The following is a 20,037-nucleotide window of genomic DNA, read 5'->3' as shown; positions in this document are numbered from 1 at the left end:
AGATAAACAAATTAGCAAAGCCTACACATTGTAGTTTTAGTAGTGTACTAGTTTATCAGTTCATATTTCAGTCTCAATGCTTAATGCTCCTGGTGTTGTTTACAATGTGTATTCTTTTTAAACATAAACTGCAAAATATAATCCCAATCACAGTAATTGTCAGAATATGATTGTGCAGCCCAAGTTTAATACTTTTGTAGTTCTGTTTTAGCTCACGAGTCTATTTAAATTGGCACATCAGAAGCACTGATCACGGACTGGAAATGACACATGGAAAGCTAATGCAAAAATAGCAACATTATTTAGATTTTTTCCATATCAGACCAATCACTACCAATACTTGAAAAAAAATATCTTAAATAATATTCCATTGATAAATTTGCAATGCTAAACCGTATTCTGCAGCCCTATAGTTTCCAGGATAGAGCAGACAAAAGCTAAAGTGTGGTGGCACATTCATTGGACTAATAGGTCATCTATCAGTGTGTGCTCAGAGGCTGGTTTTTCTCGTCCGGAGTTTCCAGCCGTGGAAGATGGATGACACAAACAGCTAACCCCGGGATTATAGTCAGACACAGAGCGCAGTGTACGTGATTCCCAGGCTGAGGTCTAGGGCCCAAACTATTATCCAATTTAATTTCAAAAAGTGCTTGTAATGTAAAATCGATGTGATGACGGAGAGGGTGCAGTGGGCTGGAGCAGGCTTATTTGTAGCTGACTAATGGCGATTCCTAGAAAGACAATCTGACTGCGTTATTGTGTGTGTATGTCCAGTCTTTGCATGGTCAGAAATATTTTATCTTAAATTATGTTGAACTTACGGTCCTCTGTTATGTAGCTTTGGAAACACAGGTGGGAAAGTATAAAGTTATCATTTAGGTCAAACTTAGCTATGCAAGTAGGCTAATGCATGCAACCATCCAACAAAAAAAATCCTCTGCATTGATACTACAAACATTATTCGTTTTTGTAGGCCTATGTTCCAAGAAAAAGGGAGCAAATGTTTTCTGAAGCAACCGCTACCAGGAACTAAAGTGTAGGGGGTTAAGTTGACTCAGTGTGGTGGCTAACCCTCCAACTTCCCGAAAAAAAACATTAAAATAGTCTTCGACCTGTAGGACACCATCTCATTATGCATCAAGAAAACCACTGCAAGGTAAACAGACCAACCATCACCAGTTATTCCCAGACTTGTACTGTTATATTTAGTGATGGGGGATTTGTTGATGCAGATGCGTGCTAGCTTGAGAGGTTGTGGTTGTAGATAACCCACTAACTCAAATCAGCGAACCACTTCTTTTAGCCTCATTTCTTTAACGCCAATGCTAATGGGCTGTGACAGGCACTCGGCTAGCCAGGTCGCGTACCCGTCGGCTAGCGGTTGCGTTATTAATGGGGTGCCTCAGACGGACTTCTAAGACAAATTGCACTTTTGACAAATCCGAACATAATTAAGGGTTTATCAGAAAGATTACCGGAAAACAGCACATGCTCAGACCATGTGAGGTATTGATCTGATATGAACTTACAATGAACCTTGGCTAAGTAAATGTTCTTCCATTTCTTCTGCACTAACCATCGGCGCCTGCAGACGTTATGTCAATTTGGCCTGTAAAAGCCAAACAACCCAATGTTGAGTTTGTAATTTGAATCTTCACATAGAGGAGAACGTGTGCTGTGAGATAAAACACTACAGTAACAGAGATTGCAAGGAAACCGTTTCAGCATACATTAAGAAGTAAAGTGGACGTAAATTATGAGAACTTCAGCTGTGAAATAGACATTCATGGAAAAAAGATTTATACAGGACTATGTGACCAATCATCTCTATCAGATGTGGGGTTTAAATGACTTTGCCAAACTGACATTTCAGATTCCAGGTCCAGAGCAGCTGTCTCACATCTGCAAGAGCTGAGTAATGTCCTTAAGGAACCTAATCCCTTTTCACAACTGACTTTGGTACGCTTCTTTAAAATCCATTTATTTTATTCCAGTATTGAGTAGGGAATATTAGATGCTAAACTTTGTAGACAACTTTGCAAAAAAATTAAATCATTTTCTAGCAGCCAAATCACGTTTTCGATTTGATCACAAAACTTTTCATGTAGACTTTATATCAGATATTGCCTTGAAGTGGTAAATAAAGTTATCTGCTTGTTTTGAAAGTTCTACTTCACTCTTATTGGTTATTTCCTTCTGTCACTCACTTAGAGCCTTACAGAGGTTAACCAACAGGAGAGGTGGGTGGGAAAAGTGTCTCTGTTTGATCACAGAGCAGCATTTAACAGAGAAAGACTGAATCACAATTTCAGAGCGTCACAAAAATAGCACATTGTCACATGGATCACAATCTGATTTTTATCACTACCAGCCCTATAATAAGATATGTTTTTATGGAATATTCAAGGCAAGTTCTGCAGTGAGAAATCAAAAAGCCAATATCAAACTTTATATTGAATTCAAGCCATGCCATTCTGCCATTACTGTTTCCTTTCTGCCCCATCAGCCTCCTCAGCCTCTCCGTCACTTCCTCTTCACTAACATTAACACAATTGTGAAGATGTTTTCCCTAACAAGCTCATCCTCCAAATTTGTCTTTTCAATAAACCAGTAATCACACCTGACTAATACGTCCGTTTTAATATCTACTTGAGAAAACTATTTTAACACCAACACGCTATAAAAATGTGTTAGATAAATAAAAGTCAAATCCATCAAATACATTATTAGCTGGTATCCTTTCATTAGAACAGTTGACTCAGCAGTAAAAACAGTATTCCTCTGAGTGGCCTTGATCCACCCAGCACCTTCCAGGAGGTCTGCGGAAACGCGGCCTTCACGGCAGCTGAGAGCAAAGCAAACAGCTCAACGCAAGACTGTGGGGGGACTAAGGGACTGTGGTTTGTAAGAGATACTGAAAAAAGGAAAGACAACATCAAAGAGTTGGACTGTGAGCTGTCTAGGTTGTCCCTGAAACAACCTCAAGGTAAAAGTGAGGCCTAACTAGTAGGTCTTCATATCTTACATAATTGTGTACAAAGTTGTGTGAAAGAATTCAGTCTGTCAGTCAATCAGTTTGTTTCTACACGGAAATCTTTACCACCAGTAGATTTGAAATTGAATGAGACAAGAGGTATGTATTTTTTGTATTGAACTATAAAACTGTTTGGATCAATGCAACCGAACAAGAATCTATAATGTGAAAAATAAACACAAATTATTCCCCTGGTATGTTTGAACTGACAGTAACATAGTAGTAGTAGTAACATGTCAAGCATTATGTTGGATTACATTACATTAAAGCACTATTTCTTGAATATAGGCTTCCCCTTGTGTACAAGAGTCTATAATCACCCTTTTAATCACCCTTTCTTACAAAGGGTAGGAGTAGGAAGGGAAGTACGGGGCTGGCAGTTCAGCATATTACATCTATAATATAAGAAGATCTCCAAATATTGTTTTAATTGCTTCATAAACTGTGACGTTCATACAATCCCACATATTAACATTTTATTTTCGGACATGTATTCTTTAGGGGTGGGACAAGATCTCAATGTTAATAAACTTGCTGCAAGACAAAAAACTCTGGTGAGGGTTTGTTTTTTTTGTTTTTTTCATTTGCCTTGGACAAAAAGATGATGACTGTTGCTGAGTTACATCTCTGGAGATGTTGTAGTTCCAAAAAGCCGTGCAGCAATGACAGCAAAAATATTGAGAAATGAAATCGATCAAAACATTGTGAGGCCAAACTGAACTGAACTAAACATGACAATTTTTTTCTTATAAATTCTTGCCTTATCAATTCTCGATGATCTTGTCTTGTGGAAATTATGTCTCATCCATTGTATTTGCATCTTATAATCTGTCTGTTCTTACTTTTTGCCACATACATTCCTATTATGAAATCGTTTTAGCCTGGAATTTATATGAATAGCCCCGTCTTTCTTTAGAAACATGGAATCCTCTTGCGCACACTATCTTGGAGCATTGGGAATGATCTGTCCTTGGGGGTTCGGCAGTGATCCGGAGACACACCTACGCACTCCTCCTCCTAATGCACCACAACACAAAACAACTCCCCTTCACCACCAGTTTTCATCTCAATAATCAATATCATTATTACAGCTTTTGTAAACAACAAAGTCCCAAACTAAATAGTGTAATGAGCCGACTTCAGGATCGGTGTAAACACGGGATTTGCATCATTCAAAGTAATGTTCCAATCGTTATTTCACTGTCGCACTTTGAGACATCCCACTGTTTCTAAATGAGAGGCAGCAACCACAGCAACAAGCCACAACAAGCTAAAGGCTGACAAAATCAAATACTATTGAAGACTAGTCATAACAAATGTTTTACAATTACTCAATACTGTGCATGTGTAAATGACTGAACACTATACAGCACGTACCCAAGGATTATTCATAATTCTTGGGGCTACGGGTGTATTGTTCATTAATATTACAGGGCTGGATGTGATTGTGTCATCGTCTTTCAATGTTCCACTTACGAGAACCAGTCAGGAGAATTAAAGTGTACTACAATATGTTGCCTTCCTGGTGTCAACATAAGTGAGCATGGGAGTTGTCTCAAATAGTTGGCTCAGCTGTTAGTGCTGCAGGTGCCAAAGAGAAAACTCTATAGACGTAAAACTATGTTACAGAAAAAGCCTTACTAAGAATGATACACAGTGTACACAACTACAGTGTTTCTCAGCAATGAAAGTTTCTCCATGACACATATTTACTTTTCTCAATCTGGTGTCCGTGTCTAAACAGCTTTTACTTTTACTTTTAGATATCAATAGTAGAATTTGACCACACAGTTTTTATTTGACTGAAACATGCCAATTGGATAACAGAATTGTCTACAGCAATGCATTCAAGGTTAATAATTAAGAAGTATTTATCAGAATAATTGTGACTAATCGACTATTAAAATTGTTGTAATTGTATGTTGATAATTGTAATCGTTAATCGGTAATCTATGACCTTTTATAACAAAGACACCAACAACAAAACAGAATGTCACAAATAATTAATAATAATAATAATGTGCGATCTAGGAGCCTTCAGTGTATGATAAAGATCTGACTAGTCGACTAAACCAAAAATAATAATTGCTGCAACCCTAATAAGAACTGTATCAAAGAGCAGTGCAAATAAAAACTCATGCATACTTAGAGTTTGAAGTTGCAGTATTGTGATTTTGATACTGAGGAATAGACTTGATTCTCAATACTGATTCCGATATAACAATAATAATTTAAAACACTCTTTCTTTAGAGAATATAATGTGATTTTTGACATTAAATGGTAGTACTTTCTTTTATATTACGATGCGGTTTTTATCAGTGTAATCCCTTAGTCGTCCAGGTAGGTTCCATAGTGGTCCATGGGCGTTCACTAGTCTATGTTTTATACTTATTCTGATACTCAAGATCAATCTAAATCTATTCAAGAAAGGTTTATTTCTGTCCTGTGAATACCTGCTCAAATGAGTATCTAGTTTCGATACTAGTTTTAGTGTAGATTATCTGATTTTTGATACAAATTTTAGAATCAATAATCTGATTTTCGATACTTTTGAGAACCCTGAAAAAAAAAGTATCGAAAATCAGGTTGTTGACCAGAAAACGGTGGCTTTCCCTCTCCAGGTGATCAGAGAATCCCTGCTTCAAGTGGAGGATTTCAAGTATCTATTGTTTTCATTGTAGTGTGCAAAGAACAATATATCCTATACACCCCAACCTCAGTCTGTCCTACATTAGCTGAGCCGTGCCTCCACACTGATGGAGAAAGCCCTGATCCAGCCCTGTGGCATGTGTGGAGGGGGGTCTGTCCTCTGCTCATGAGCCCAGCGTGTGTCCATAATCCCTGCAGCGTGTGGGGGCCCAGGTGTCCCCCGTCTGTCCTCAGATTAGCTTTGTAATCCACAGGACCCCCCTCTCTCCGACTCAGCTGTCCCCCTTCCGTTCTGCAGTGTTGTTTATGTTTGGAGAGCTGTGCACCAAATGCCCAGCTCCAGTGTTTGGGCCTGACCTCCAGTTTTACCCCATTGACAACAGCATTCCAGGCATTCTTCTGACTGGTGCTGGAAACTGATACTGTCATTTTAAAGAGTCTGCAAAGGGCTGAGTGTAATCTGGTAATGAAATTCAGAGGAGTTACAAGTGAATTATTTAACTTTTCTGGTAGAGGAAGATCACAGAATGAAGTTATGGTGCTCAAGTGTCAATTAATTCAGCAAGATTGTGTTTTTCCTTTAGTCTATGTCCCGTCCATCTGTTGCTTTCAGCCAATCACAGCTTCTTACATCACCTTTCAAGCCATTAATATAAATGCACTCTCTCCCCTTTGTCCTTATGCTGTTTCAAGTGCGAGCTGCAATCCTCCTCCGTCTCCACGTTCTGATAGAAGGCGTTACCAATGTATTCACTTTCTGAGATTCAAACGCCAAATTAACTATGGTTGTTTACTTATTCTTTTCACAGATAAAATGGCAGCATTGTAAAACACAAATAAAATCAAAATAATAAATATGAGATTGTACATTTTGGAGTAAAGAATCACATTTCTGCATTCACTGAACCTTACACAGTGAGGGAAGAAAATGTATTTAGTTACAGAATACTTTAAATCTGCAGTAAAATCAGAGCACTGTACTGTATACATAAAATACCTTTACACTGAGTTGCACTTAAATTATAGTGTAAAGACGTAACATAGTATTTAAAACAGCTTTATGTTTGTTTCACTGTTTGTTATGGGTTTCTTATCACAAACTGGAGAAAGAAAAATCTCACATGCACTCACAACAAGAGCTGCAGCTTCTATTTTTCTAACAAATTTTGTGCAGTATGAAGCCTGAATTGTGTAATCAAGTACTGCAATGTGTTCCTTTGATTTTAGGAAAGTAATTCAAACAGTTACTCAAAATGTGTATCCAGAATATGGGTACTCAGTTACTTCCCAACACTGACCTTACAACATGATGTCCTGTGAATAATTCAAACCCATGTGGAAACAACAGGGGCACCTACAGAACACAGAAGCCATCAAACTTTAATGGCATCTTTGTGAAATATTAACAGTTGTACCTAGGCTGTGTCCTGTGTCCATCTGATCCAATACACCAAACCAGGAGGCACTGACCCACACAATCCCCTTGAAATTACGCGATTAGCCTCGGACGATGGACATCTTGCAAACTTATGGAACTGGCTTAAAACAGCAGGAAGATGTCCAAATAAAACAAGTGATACATGAACACGGAGCAGCCCCAGCTAGGACCAGATGTTGGGTTGCGAAAGTGTCTGGACAGAGGTGGAGCCCTACTTGCAGCAAACGTAGAATAAATCACCAAGTTGTTTGTGAGAGGCGTAAACACAGGGCAATGACTTATAGAGTGAAATCATTGGCTTACGTCTAAACTCTTTTTACATTGTTTGGACAAAATCACATCTAGCCAGGTAGAAAGTAACAAAGGACAAAAGTAAAAGTAGCTGTATTTTAAGGTATCTGTGCTTTACTTACAAGTATATTTTACAGTGAGCATGTCTTACTTTTACTACATTTGAGAGTGGGTATCGGTACTTTCTTTATTTTTCTGATAGTTTGATATCTGATGGCTGAGGAGTTTCCTTTTAGTTTGTTGAAATATTCCAACAAAAAACGAGCCAACAAAAAAGGAACAGATTTAATTGTTCTTGTTTTGTCTGATTTTTCCTGTTGTTTTGTTTTTGTGTGTAGGCAGCACGGTGGCTGAGTGGCAACACTCATGCCTCACAGCAAGAGGGTTTGGTTCGATCCCCGAGTCGCCCAGGCCTTTCTGTGTGGAGTTTTTCATGTTGCTCCCCGTGTCTGGATGGGTTTCCTCTGGGTACTCCCCCATCAACCAAAACATGAACACCCTTCGAGACAACTGTTGTTGTGATTTTGGGCGTTACACAAATAAAATGAATTGAATTGAATTGTCTTCTGAACAAAAATCAGCACAATTCTTTATCAAAATCAACACATGAAACTTTAATAGATCCCCAAATCTGTCCGAAATACTTTTTACTCTTAAAGTACATTTTCCCATAAAGCTGAGTACTTTTTCCACCACTGAAATACCGATAATTGCAATGGCTGTAAACTGAAAATGCATCCTTCCTGAATGCATAAGGACTCGCGTGGTTCTATGGGATGTTTCTTTGCCGTGGCTAAAGTAATGTAATGGTATTAGACTAGTCACACTTTAGTTATTTGAGTTATGCAATGTAGCGTCTCCACCTCTAAGGCCACAAATAAAAAAAGAGCAGTATTAGTTTGATTAGATAACAGACAGAACAGTACAAAATGTCTATAAAGTGTTAGGAATAATATTGAAGTTGGAGAGCGGTAGAAAACATGTTTTTTCATAGTCTGGCGAACAGTCAAACACATGTGGTAATAACAGGTCTAAGTTTTAGCATATTGAGAAAACACAGCATGGTACGCGAGTTGGGATTTCGAAGTCGTTGAATATTTGATGTATGGTAGCTGGATTTGAGAGTTGACTGCGTGCAGAGTAAACCACGCCGTACACTTTCAGCAGCTGTGAAGTGTGTGGTAGCGATTCTAGCAAAGCCTGTTGCTTTGATGGAGCCCATGTCCAACTTTCTCAAAGAACATGAAAACAGACCAAACTGCAGTAAAGAAAGTCCCATCCTGCAGCACAGATGTTCACTCCGGCAAGTCAACACAACAGTTACTATGGCAACTCCAGAAGTACAACTTTACAAAGGATAAATATTGGGATGAGTGTGTGGCAATATCAAAAACCATCATAGATCGCAAACAGACCTAGTTACAGAGCACACAGGAAACTTTCACTTTATTTGCCAAAACAACGAACAAGATGGATGGTTGTTGGATAGCATTTCAAAATACAGTCAACTCCGTTCTACTGCTGCAGTGGTATCAAGTATACAACTCATAACATAAGTGTATGCAGCCAACAAAATGTCTACTTATCATTATCTACTGATAAGTAAAATGATTGATTTTGACAATGTTGGGTTTGGACTCTGTTTTGTTGTTATTATTCTTGGTACAGCTAGATTGAAAGTAGAAAAATCACTACTTCACTACCTGCTGCTACAAGAAACCTCATAGGGCTACACAATTAATGATAATTTAATGGAAATTGTAATGCGGGCTGCTGCAGATGGTCCTGGAGTTGTTTACAATTTGCACCCTACTTTTTAATCATGTATTGCTAATCTAATTACAATCAAAGTTTTAAAAATCCCAAATCTTCCTTCCCTACGACCTTATACAAACAAAGCGATAAGATGTTTAATTTGTCAGGAGTGGTGTGCTCAAGGTTTTAAAACAATAACTTCAATGTCAGAAGAGAATGCTACTTCAAACTATAATAACTAGCTAATATGTCACAGCGGCACGAAGGTTGTTGTGCGGTTGTTGCTGGCGATAAGGCTCACTTCCACAGATTCTTGTTGATTTATAACACATAGCCACTCAGCATTTTGGCCTTGTCGAGTGTCTTTCCAAGAGCCAGCTGCCGCCCTAGATCCTGGACAGTCTGGCTCTAACCTAATGCACTTCTCCACGCTCGGAGCTGTGACTCTGCCCAGCTTTTGTGCACTTTTTGGGTCAGTCGTGCTGGACAAGCCTAGCAACAGGCTGTGGAGCTAACATAAAACACAAGCAGGACCCAGCAGCTAACACCTGCTCGTTATACAGACCGCAGACCACTATAAAATATACCAACTCTGGAGGGAAATAAAGAACAACTGCAAATTAAGACTAGAAAAGGACTAATTCTGTCTTCGCCCTTATGTCGTCTTGTTAAGTATAATTAAATGAGAATTTTAGCTGCCTGATGGTTAAAGACGCACTGGTGGAAATCTGCCACCTGTTTGTTTTCAAAAATTGTCTCCAAAATTGCAATTTAAATGGACGCAAAAAATAAATTCATAATTAATAAGGAAACAATTTCTGCGGTACCATATAAACAACAAAATATCCTGCCGTACTTTGCATAAAAAAACGCTAATCCTGTAGTTTAGATCTGTACAAACATGATCCTGATCTGTGATTCTTGTATTAATTTGTTTAAAAGTTAGTTTAAAATGAAAACTCAACAAGTTTTAACTGAACCAAATCCTATTATTAATCCATAAATCACAAATATAATCTCAATGCTTGTCATTTAAAAAAAGATCATTTTCCCAAATCATTCAGCCCGACCTTGAATGTTCCACAGTTTAACATTCAACTTATTAAGCTTGTTTGTGTTTTCTTTCTTAGTAGCATTATCGTTATGTTCCAAAAGTCCTTGTTAGTGCTCTGTGTTGTGTTAATCAGCATCAGCGAGTGTCCAGTTGATCAGGAGATAACCAGATTTCAAAGCTACTGCAGAAATGGGAAGCATAAAAAAATCGTCCACAAAACCTATTAAGTTAAGTGCAGTCTATTCCCACAACCTCCTGCATGAGAAATATATTGTGTTGTTATTTCAGTAAACCCTGTATTGTAAAGAATACCACTCCATTAATCTCTGGTTGAAAACTACAGCACAGCGGCAGCATACAAATCAATAAAGCAGCACTCAAACAAGGATTATGAGTGTTTGTGCTTGGAAACAGAAAAGGACAGACATTTCTTATTATTGTACCCTTTGGCCTGGTCAGATCTCGACACCCACATCTCTATGGCAACTAAAACCCCAAAAGCCCCCATGTCAGCAACAGGGTTTTTGGAGAGCATTTCTGTTTATTTTCAGTATTTTTCCAGAGGTGGGTAGAGTAGACAAAACTGTGCTCAAATACCGTCGCTTTAAAATATTTTTACTCAAGTAGAAGTACAAAAAAGTGGTCCAAAAAATGACAAGTAAGAGTAAAAGTATCTGGGGAAATCACTTGAGCGTAGCTGTCTGGATGTGACATATGATTTATAATTTGCAGTGTAATTGGAAGGACAAAACACTAAATAATTCACAAATTAACTCGAGTCATATAAACTGACATATTTCTGTTTTTGCAGTGTACTGACTAAATCCCAGTGGTCTCAACTCAGCGGAGCTTGTATGGAGCTAATCAGCCAGACAGGAAAGACACCTCCGGGGGCCGCCATGGGACTTTGAGCAAGGCATTCTCACTCAACACCACAGCAAAGTCAGGGCAGAGACCGTACTGCCGATTCCATGTCTCCCCAAGAATTTCTGTCTGAGCTAATTGGTGGCTGTCCGGGCATACACACAGACGTTAGGGGAGTGTGGGAGGGTCTGCTGAGGGGCTCCATGCCAGCTCTGGGTCTCGTGCCAGGCTCTGTAGAGAATAAAGGGCAGCTCTGTTACCCAGTGGTGGGGCGGCTGCACGGGATTGGGCCGAAGTCTGCTCTCCGCTGTTTGGACAATGCGCATTGTTGTGGCTGTTAATGAAGAAGAGTGGCTGGAGTTAAGGGCACGGGTTGAGATGTCCTGGGATAGACAGGAGACAGAGGTGGCAATGCGGGACAGCAGGGATGGGAATATTGTTTATTGTTGGGTTGAATATAGAGTAAATGTGACGAGAGAGAGAGTACTGTTAACTATTTACAGATACACATTGTTGTCTAATTTTCAAAAATATGGCCTGTATGCACTAGAGTTGTCAAAAAATATTCTCAAATTGGTACTGAAAAAATGAATTATTTAATAACTGAAAGGTTTAACAGTTATCTTTTGAATTGAATTAAAATTGAACAAGATAAAAATGTGCTATAAAAAATTATTACATAGCATCAAGCTGTTGAAAATGCAGTCACCTCCAATCTCTCTTTCTAAAACCTTCAAATCAGGCTAGAAATTGACTCTACCAGCCACATCAAATCAATCATATCTGCAGCTTTTTACCATCTAAAAAACTTTGCAAAAATCAAAGGTGTACTGTCTAAATCAGAATTGCAGAGACTTATCCATTTGGTTTTTGCCAGTAGGTTAAACTACTGTAACGGCCTGGCCTCTCCAAACGAGCGGTAGGCTACATGCGTCCTGTGCTCAGGTCTATGCACTGGCTCCTGTGGCTCAGAAAATAGACTTTAAAGCAGCTCTGCTCGTGTACAAGACTCTCCATGGACCAGCACCAAAGTCCGAAATGTCAGTGCCATGTGAACCATCTTGTACTCTGAGGACCTCGGGGTCTGGTGCCAGAGTCAGGACTAAACATGGGGAATCAGTGTTTCAGTTTTATGCAGCTAAAACCAGGAACAGTCTTCCTGAAGATGTGAGACAGGCCTCTACTTTGAAAATGTTTAAATCCAGGTTCAAAACGGTTCTGTTTAGCTGTGCATATGAGTGAAAGGTTTTCAAAGGTTTGCACTCTTCTCTTTTAATGTTAATTTAACGATCATTATTTTCTTTCGACTAAAGTGACAGCTAATGGTTTCACCCAGTTCTGCATACTGTGAAAATGATGCAGCAAAACATTTCAAATTGCTGCTTGCAACTTCCCAACATATCCAAAATATAAAAAGTAATTAAATGGGCATCCTTTCATGCTGATGGATGGATGTTGATGGATGTGATTCTGCCATTTTCCAGTTCTGTTCTGAAAAGTGTATGGCCACCACAGGGGAGGTAGACCTCTCTTTATAGTGCAATGCAAAGCATTCAGGAGAGATGTCATAGAGGTGAGATGGATGGATTGAAATGACCTGAGCATAAATGGGGCCACTCAGTGATGTGTGAAATCCATAATATGGAAGCATATTGTAAAAGCACAAAGGCGGCATAAGTCAGCAGATGGTTGGAACCAACTCCATCTCATGATAAACATGACGAGATAAGGAACATTTCATAGAGACAAGAATTCAACTAAAGCAAAAACTATGAATGCTAAACACATAGAGTACATTAAATGAACTATCCACCAAAAATTACCTAAACAAGTTTCATTATATATAAAAAAAAAATATGTAACCTATCAGCAATAAAAAATATGATTAATTGTTTCTAGAGGAGACCATTACTTAAGAAAAATGTACCATCACTGTGCACTTTGCTATAGCTTGGATTTGTCAAAATGATAAATTGGGCGCTATGGAAACATGGCAGAGCCTCATAATTAATCCTGGGAGTACATTTCAAGCACAGGGTCTTTGAGGGTCCAACTCGTCTGAAGCCCCCTGCTACCCCTTTAACCAAAGAGGCTTACACGTAATCTGGGTAGACTATGGAGAAGACCAAGTTCGACAACAAACACTAAGCCTATAGTTCCCATATGGCATTTTTACACAGCTCATTCATTTACATCATGGATCTTTTAATAGTATTGAAGTTAGCAAACATTCACATATGTTTGTTTTAAGGTAGGGCGGTGCTTAGCTGAGTCAGACATGGAGGATTCACAAAGTCATGTTTGAGCTGTGTTTGAGCGTAGAGTCTATACAACCCATGTGAGCCGCCAAAGATTGATGCATTCAGTCACCGTGCACTTAAAAACAAAACTATCATTTTCAGACATGTCTCTCGCCCTCTTACACATGGCGTTTGATTGATTGGGGCAATAAAAAGGAAGAGGAAAATTGATCTAGCTGGGTGTTCATGTGAGCAGCAGAAGCATCACTGGTGGAGCCGTGCAGACTGTATAATCATGTTTATGTTTTGTAATGCAATATGTCAGCTACAAAAGTAACCACAACACAGGAGCAGGTGTTCTGTTAGGCTTCTAAAATGAGCGATAAAGACGATTTCTATGAGTGGTTTTGGAGAAGAGATGTTGTTGACGTCATAATATCAGATTGAGTGCAGGGGCCTATAAACTCTACCGGAGATTTACTGTTTGAATAAAGAAACTTATGATCCACAAATGTTGAATCTTATATTTTATCTGAGGGACTGGCTCCACAAACGTACAATATTATGGTTTATGGCTTTAAGTCCTTTCCACAGACAACAATCACATCTTTTGTGTGGAATAACAGTCCCCTTTCTGAAGCCAGTTTTTGAATCATTTGGATAGAACCAACACAGAGATATTCATTATAAACTAGGTCAACAAATCTGCACATCTGACAGTTAAACAAGAAATTCCACCATATAATTCTGAACTATCCTCCAGCTCAGTTTTAAACTATAGGGATTTTAAAGTGTTGTGATATCACATGAACACAACTTATAAACACTAGGCACAGAGTAGCCCCACAAAAGGATACTAAAGGTCACTATATTGCTTAAGAATACGGAGAACAAGATTTACAACATTCTTTTCAATCCTTGAGTTTAATCTGATATTACAAACAGCCACATCTAGCCTGTGTTTATTTGTAAGGTTATTCTTCATTCACTACTTTAGAAAACTCCTCCAAACACAGTGCACTCAAAAGCCAAGGTCACATGGTGTGAATTAGACTCTTTTATAGCAGCCGAGGCCTTGCATTACAATTAGCCTAAGTCTGTTTCAAAGATCAGCCCTGGGCCCTGGGGACTCATGAGACACACACTTCAATGGGAGCTTTTCATTAAGTGGAAAATGCCTACTCAGCCGCCATTCAACCAAGACTTTTTTATCCAGCAACAGATACACACCTCGATATCTGGTCCTGGACAGAATGTGTGAACTGTATTTGGTCTTAACTAAATGTGTTCATTGTATCATGTCAAGGTTTTTTTTTACCTTGACATGATACAAACAAAAGGACACACAAAGTCATCTAAAAAGAATACATGATGAATTTCATGAATGGATGTATTTGGTCTTGTGTCTGCAGACAGAGTCTGGATGAGGTTGTGGATCTAGGGTCAGAGATCTGTCTTTGATAACAGTGTCCAGAGCCGTGACGGGTGAGTGCAGCCAGGCTCCTTCATCAAAATTAGGCTCAACAGGCGGCGTCTGATCCTTTACACGATACTGAAGAGGACACAAGAATTACAATTGAATTTATTGATGGAAAGCCCCTTGAGATGCATCATCTTGTTTTTGCTCAGACTGAAATATTCCACAGTGTGGCATTAAACTCATTCATCTCCATGGAGACAAGCTAGCAGCGCCATCAGGACAAGTTACAAGTCAAATCTGTGGATCTGTGGAGAGAAGACACCACTCACAGTAATACATATTTTGAGCAATTAATATAGTCGACATTGTGGACCATTCCAGGCAAAGCAATGACATTTACGCAGAGACAAGCAGACAGCAGACCTCCACACCAGAAAGGTTACATAGTGCACCTTTAAAATGCCTCAAGCAGAGCTTTGGGCTGTGGTAAGTGACTCAGAGCTAAAGGACATTACTTTTTTATTATCTTTTATAGACTCATAAACATGACGTTTCACCATTAGACTTACTTCAAACATTGTAACTGTTAAGGCGGCGCTAATGCTCAACGGTTGGAGTAATGATAGTATAATATAAAACTATAAAGTGATAGTAGCAGAGAAGCATTATCTATTTCCTCGTTTTAGTGGTGTGCTGTGAGATCACCATCAGAGCAATCCAGTGCCACTCAGCCGATCAATAGAGTCGGCCGCCGCTGGACACATTCTGGTTTGAGCTGCAGTAAATAACACTAAACGCTGTGATTATAGCACTAAACTCTGCTAATGCTGCACGGCTTGCACCTAGAGCTAAAGCTAGCATCAGTCCGACAGCAGCAATGGATCATGGGAGCGAGGGAGTGTGTCTGACATGTAACACAAATAGACTTTTCTGACAGCACTACAACCAATTACAGCAGCTGACTGATCCTGGGGCTGTACGTAACTATTACTTTAACAGTTAACTAGTTAGCAATTAGTGACCAAATAAAGGGTGGAATACGGAGATTGAAGGTTTCTCGTTATATTTACAAATTAAGTATAGGCCTATTATTGTTGAAAATCAAAGAATATTTGTTCCTTTTTGACATCTTGATTTATTAAGGCCACTGTTATTAACATTTGACTCTTTTGGTGCGTGTTAATCAAAATAGAATTGATGCTTCCAGTAGTAGACTAGTCACTATTTCTGATGAATCGTTACATCCCAAGTGTTGTGTTTGTTTCTCCATGACTAGGTAAATTAGTGTAAGGGGCTTTGTTTCTATCCAATTAGTAAAAGTGGTAAAGGTTAACTTAGCTCAAAATGAAAGTCACTATATACAACACTATGACACTATTTTAAAGTCAATTCTATCCAGAGCAGCCACATTTATCCTTATGTTTATGTTTCTTTGACAGCAATGGCGATGAACTTGCTGAACAACAAATAGTTTTCACTGTCACTTCTCTGACAATTGGTAAAAGGTGATATTTACTCAACAAGTCGGAAGCAAGTGATCTTATTACTGGACAAGAAAGCCCAAATCCTTCAATGGGGTGATGTCAACAATCATTACCACACAGTCAGCGCATCTTTGTCATTACTGTCGTATTCATCAGAGTCGTACAAGACACAATCACACATAGGCATGCTGCTAGCTCGACCCAATCCTCTTTTTTTAATGGGCTTACGAGGCTAAAAGATCTGTGCCACCTAAAAAGATAAACTATTACACAACTCGTTTCCAAAATAGATGGATGTAAGACTACAATCTCCCGGTCTAGAGAGTACGAGAAGAGCCGCTCGCCAAGGAGGTCGTCAAGTATACGGTATATTCATGATAGTTTAGTGATTGGAAGTTGGCTGTTTGTATAATAAGTATAAGATAAATTGTATTTTGGTATCAAGGTAGGTAAAAAAAACGTGATATGCAAGTGTATGATAATTGCCCCCCTCCCTATTCCCTCAAGTCAAAATGTCCAATGTCTTTTATTGTTTGTATTGTCTCTAATACCACAAAAAAGCTTATAATAATTGATATTTATAGTCTAATTAAAACGTTCAAACCAAGATTTAGGAATGGATGTTTTTCCATTAAAACAATATAAGACTAAACCAGTGATAATGAGTTAAAAAAAAAGTATAACAAACCATCCAACCTAGACACGGACTACAACAGACTATTTCAACTTTTTGGAGGAAGTTACAATGACGAGCTTATCTGACAGTTTTTCCATTGGTCTTAAAGTGTCTTAAGTGCATTAATAGCACTGTAAGTAACATGAACACTGAACACAATTTCCTCTAGTAACACTAAATAAGAACTTAATTTCTTCACTTGTGTGCATAGTCAAGATGAGGCCAACAGCTTAAAAATCTTACTCAGATCAGTATTGCTTTCCATATGAACACACAAAACCATGCATATTCTCAAGTCTGATCAAGTTAAAATTCCTGCAGCAGTTATGGTTAATGTTTATGGGAGCAGACGACAATCACGTTTGACCCACATTTTAGAGGCTCTCAAATTTCACCCCAACTGTCTGACTTCACTGTTCTTCTATGTGCCTCCTCCATCCAGCAACAAGGCAGCAGTGTTCAGGGGAGTCCTCCTGATCAGCATTAAATCTGCATTATTAAAAGCTGTTAATCTTTAACAATACCAGCCTGTGGTCAAATAAAGTATGAGACAGGGCAATATAATGATACCGGATTGCTTGTAGGTCTTATATAGGATTTGGCACATTGAGAAGTTGAGAAAGATAGTTGGTTATTGACAGTTTATAATAGGACAGATCTTTGAACAATAGGAGTGACTCATAAACTAAGATAAAGGCTGCAATAAAACAAAAACATAAAAAATCTAGTAATAGTTTACAGTTTGTCAAGGAGGGCTACGCGCAAGGATTTTAATCTCTAATGATCACAAGGCAAAATTACGCACAAGAATTTCCATTGTAATTTTGTACTTTTAGGCTTAAAAACTGTAACATCCTAATAACACGTGAACAGTTAAAACATGTGGAGAAGTTTGTCAGGACAGTCCAAGTACTAGCAACAAAGAATGAGGCGTGATGGTCACAGCTCTCCAGACTACAGCTGTCCCATCCCAGGACACTCAAGCGTGCCGCGCCACTCAAGATAATCTTTAAAACGAAACAAGCACTAGATTAATTAAATTCTTACCAAGACAATCGCGAATCTCTCTTCTAGCTCTCCCGGGTCTGGCATAGGTAATTTCAGGGGCATATTGTGTCCCCTTAAGTCCGTGTGCTGATCCATGCTGCCTGCGTTCCCCATGGCTGTTCACGTCGCTTTAAACCAACAAGTTTTCAAAAAGCTAACAACTTGAGAGAAGAATTGGCACTCAAAAGTCGACTAAATATATCCGATTTGCGTGGTTCTCCTTTGGCTTTCCCGTCAGTGGAGCTTGTTGTTGTTAATCCTGGTCACTTCTTGAACATAAAGCACACGTGAGCGCAGACGCCACCGTTCGCTTCTAGTCTCCGGCGACGCATTTCTTTCTGAATCTGAAGGAGCTGGGTTGGAAAAAACTAAAAAAAAACTTGTAAGTGCAGACAGTTAGTTATCCGTATCTTGCACAATTTCGGCTCCACTCCCAGTCGGTAGTAATGACGATGGGCATGATTCACGTTGAGCAGTCCTCCTCCTCCTCTGAGCGTGTGTGGCTGTGTGTGCGCGCAGGGGCTCTTGGGCACGCAGCTAATCCATGCACCGCTGACCAGCTAGTTAAAGCGGATGGGGTCCTCTCTCAGCCCTCCCCACAATGAGCTCTTTGAGGGGGTGAAGACTCCCACTCCTTCCCCTGCTTCTTCTTCTTCTACTTCTTCTTCTTCTTCTTGGGGCGTAGCAGCTCCCTCCCAAAGCCGTAGCTAAGGAGACGAGGTTGTCCGTGTGTGTGTGTTGTGTTGCATTGTGGTACTTTGAGTTTGTTGCCAAAGGGGTGCCTCATGTGTGCCCCTGTCCTGTGCCCCATGGCTATACCTCGTCAGAGTTGGGTAATTGGTTGAGTTAATACAGAAAAGCTGAGTAAGTTGCATGGAAACACTCAAATTTCTGATCAAGTTTGGGTTAAATTGTGTTTCAGGTTCATTTAGAAGAACATTTAGAAGACTTTGCCCCAATCAAAACATATAATAGACTACTTTGTAAGACAACAATCCTAATTTTTCATTACTCTGAAACCCATATGCTTAAAATAGTTGGGTCCACTTGAATTATAGGTAAGAAAGTTAGTCTGCAGGAGTTACTAATGAATAAACTGGCTCTGGATCATGTTATAGAAGCAGGAGCTGGGCAGAGTGAGATTTGAACTGCCAACCCCCTGGTTATATGTCTATTGACCACTCCTGTCATCTGGTCTGAGCACCTGTCCACCATATGTTTTAGCCTAGGCATGCCCAAACTGTGGCTCGAGGGCCAAATGCGGCCCTCAGACCAACTTTTCTCGGCCCTCAAGCTTCCAGGTGAATTGGCGCATATTATTTTAAACACTACTTTTTACTGTATGTTTCTGAAAATCTACTTTAACAAGCCCATATCAAATATTTAATGTGTCCCACTGAGGATGTAAGCATGAATAAAGGTGTGGTGGTTCAGTCTAACTTGTAATAATAACACAGATTTGAAGTATTCGCTGTATTGGTGACGAGTCTATGGCCCTCAGTCGGACCTCAGCTTTATCTGTGTTTTTATATGTGGCCCTTAATGAGAAAAGTTTGGACTCCCCTGATTTAGCCTATTCATTCAACTGTTTTAACAATTAGCAACTTTGAATTATAGCCTATTATTATAGACCTCATGCAGGATATGGCTTCACGCTTTTTGGCAAAGTTACCCAAACAAAATAAATAAACAAACTAAGAAAAAAATCACTATGCACCATGTCACCACCACACCCTTTTGTATACCGAATAAGTATTTAGTATCACAATATATGTTCTCCTTTGCCTCCTAACTGAAAACAAACCATATTCCCAGAGCACCGCAGCATCCTCCCATGATTTGTTGTTAGAGATTCTCAATACGACACATGGGGATGAAATGTAACCCGAGGACTGGGTGGAGACCAGATTACGCACAACAGGCAGCGCAGCGGAGTGACATCATGAAGCATTGCCCTGGAGATGATCAGAGGTCTTCCAGATGCACAAAGATCTGATTCAGGCCCTGGTCCAATCAGAGGGGAGGGTACATGTCTGAGGTCAGCTGATCCACCAGAGAAAAGGGCACATAAGACGGCTGACTGT

The 20,037-nt window shown here is 39.3% G+C and overlaps 1 protein-coding gene across 9 annotated transcripts in view; it reads right to left on the bottom strand.

Annotated features, from left to right (window-relative positions):
• Positions 1-18,609, bottom strand: part of fmnl2a (formin-like 2a) — a 69,136-nt gene extending 50,527 nt beyond the window's left edge. For 4 of the 9 annotated variants that reach the window (XR_008649184.1, XR_008649185.1, XM_033986764.2 and 1 more), the window contains exon 1: positions 17,954-18,607. Coding sequence is in view for 7 of the 9 variants with exons in the window: in XM_033986764.2 (XP_033842655.1) it covers positions 17,954-18,067 (114 nt within the window). In the remaining 2 variants the exon portion in view is untranslated. Of the gene's footprint in view, positions 1-17,953 lie in introns of all 9 variants that reach the window. The other 5 variants (XM_033986766.2, XM_055230692.1, XM_033986765.2 and 2 more) reach the window with 2 other exon arrangements.
• Positions 18,610-20,037: the final 1,428 nt, after the last annotated feature.

The sequence above is a fragment of the Periophthalmus magnuspinnatus genome, chromosome 21 (assembly GCF_009829125.3).
Source record: "Periophthalmus magnuspinnatus isolate fPerMag1 chromosome 21, fPerMag1.2.pri, whole genome shotgun sequence".
Classification (NCBI taxonomy): domain Eukaryota; kingdom Metazoa; phylum Chordata; class Actinopteri; order Gobiiformes; family Gobiidae; genus Periophthalmus; species Periophthalmus magnuspinnatus.
This window is presented reverse-complemented; position numbering and strand designations above follow the sequence as displayed.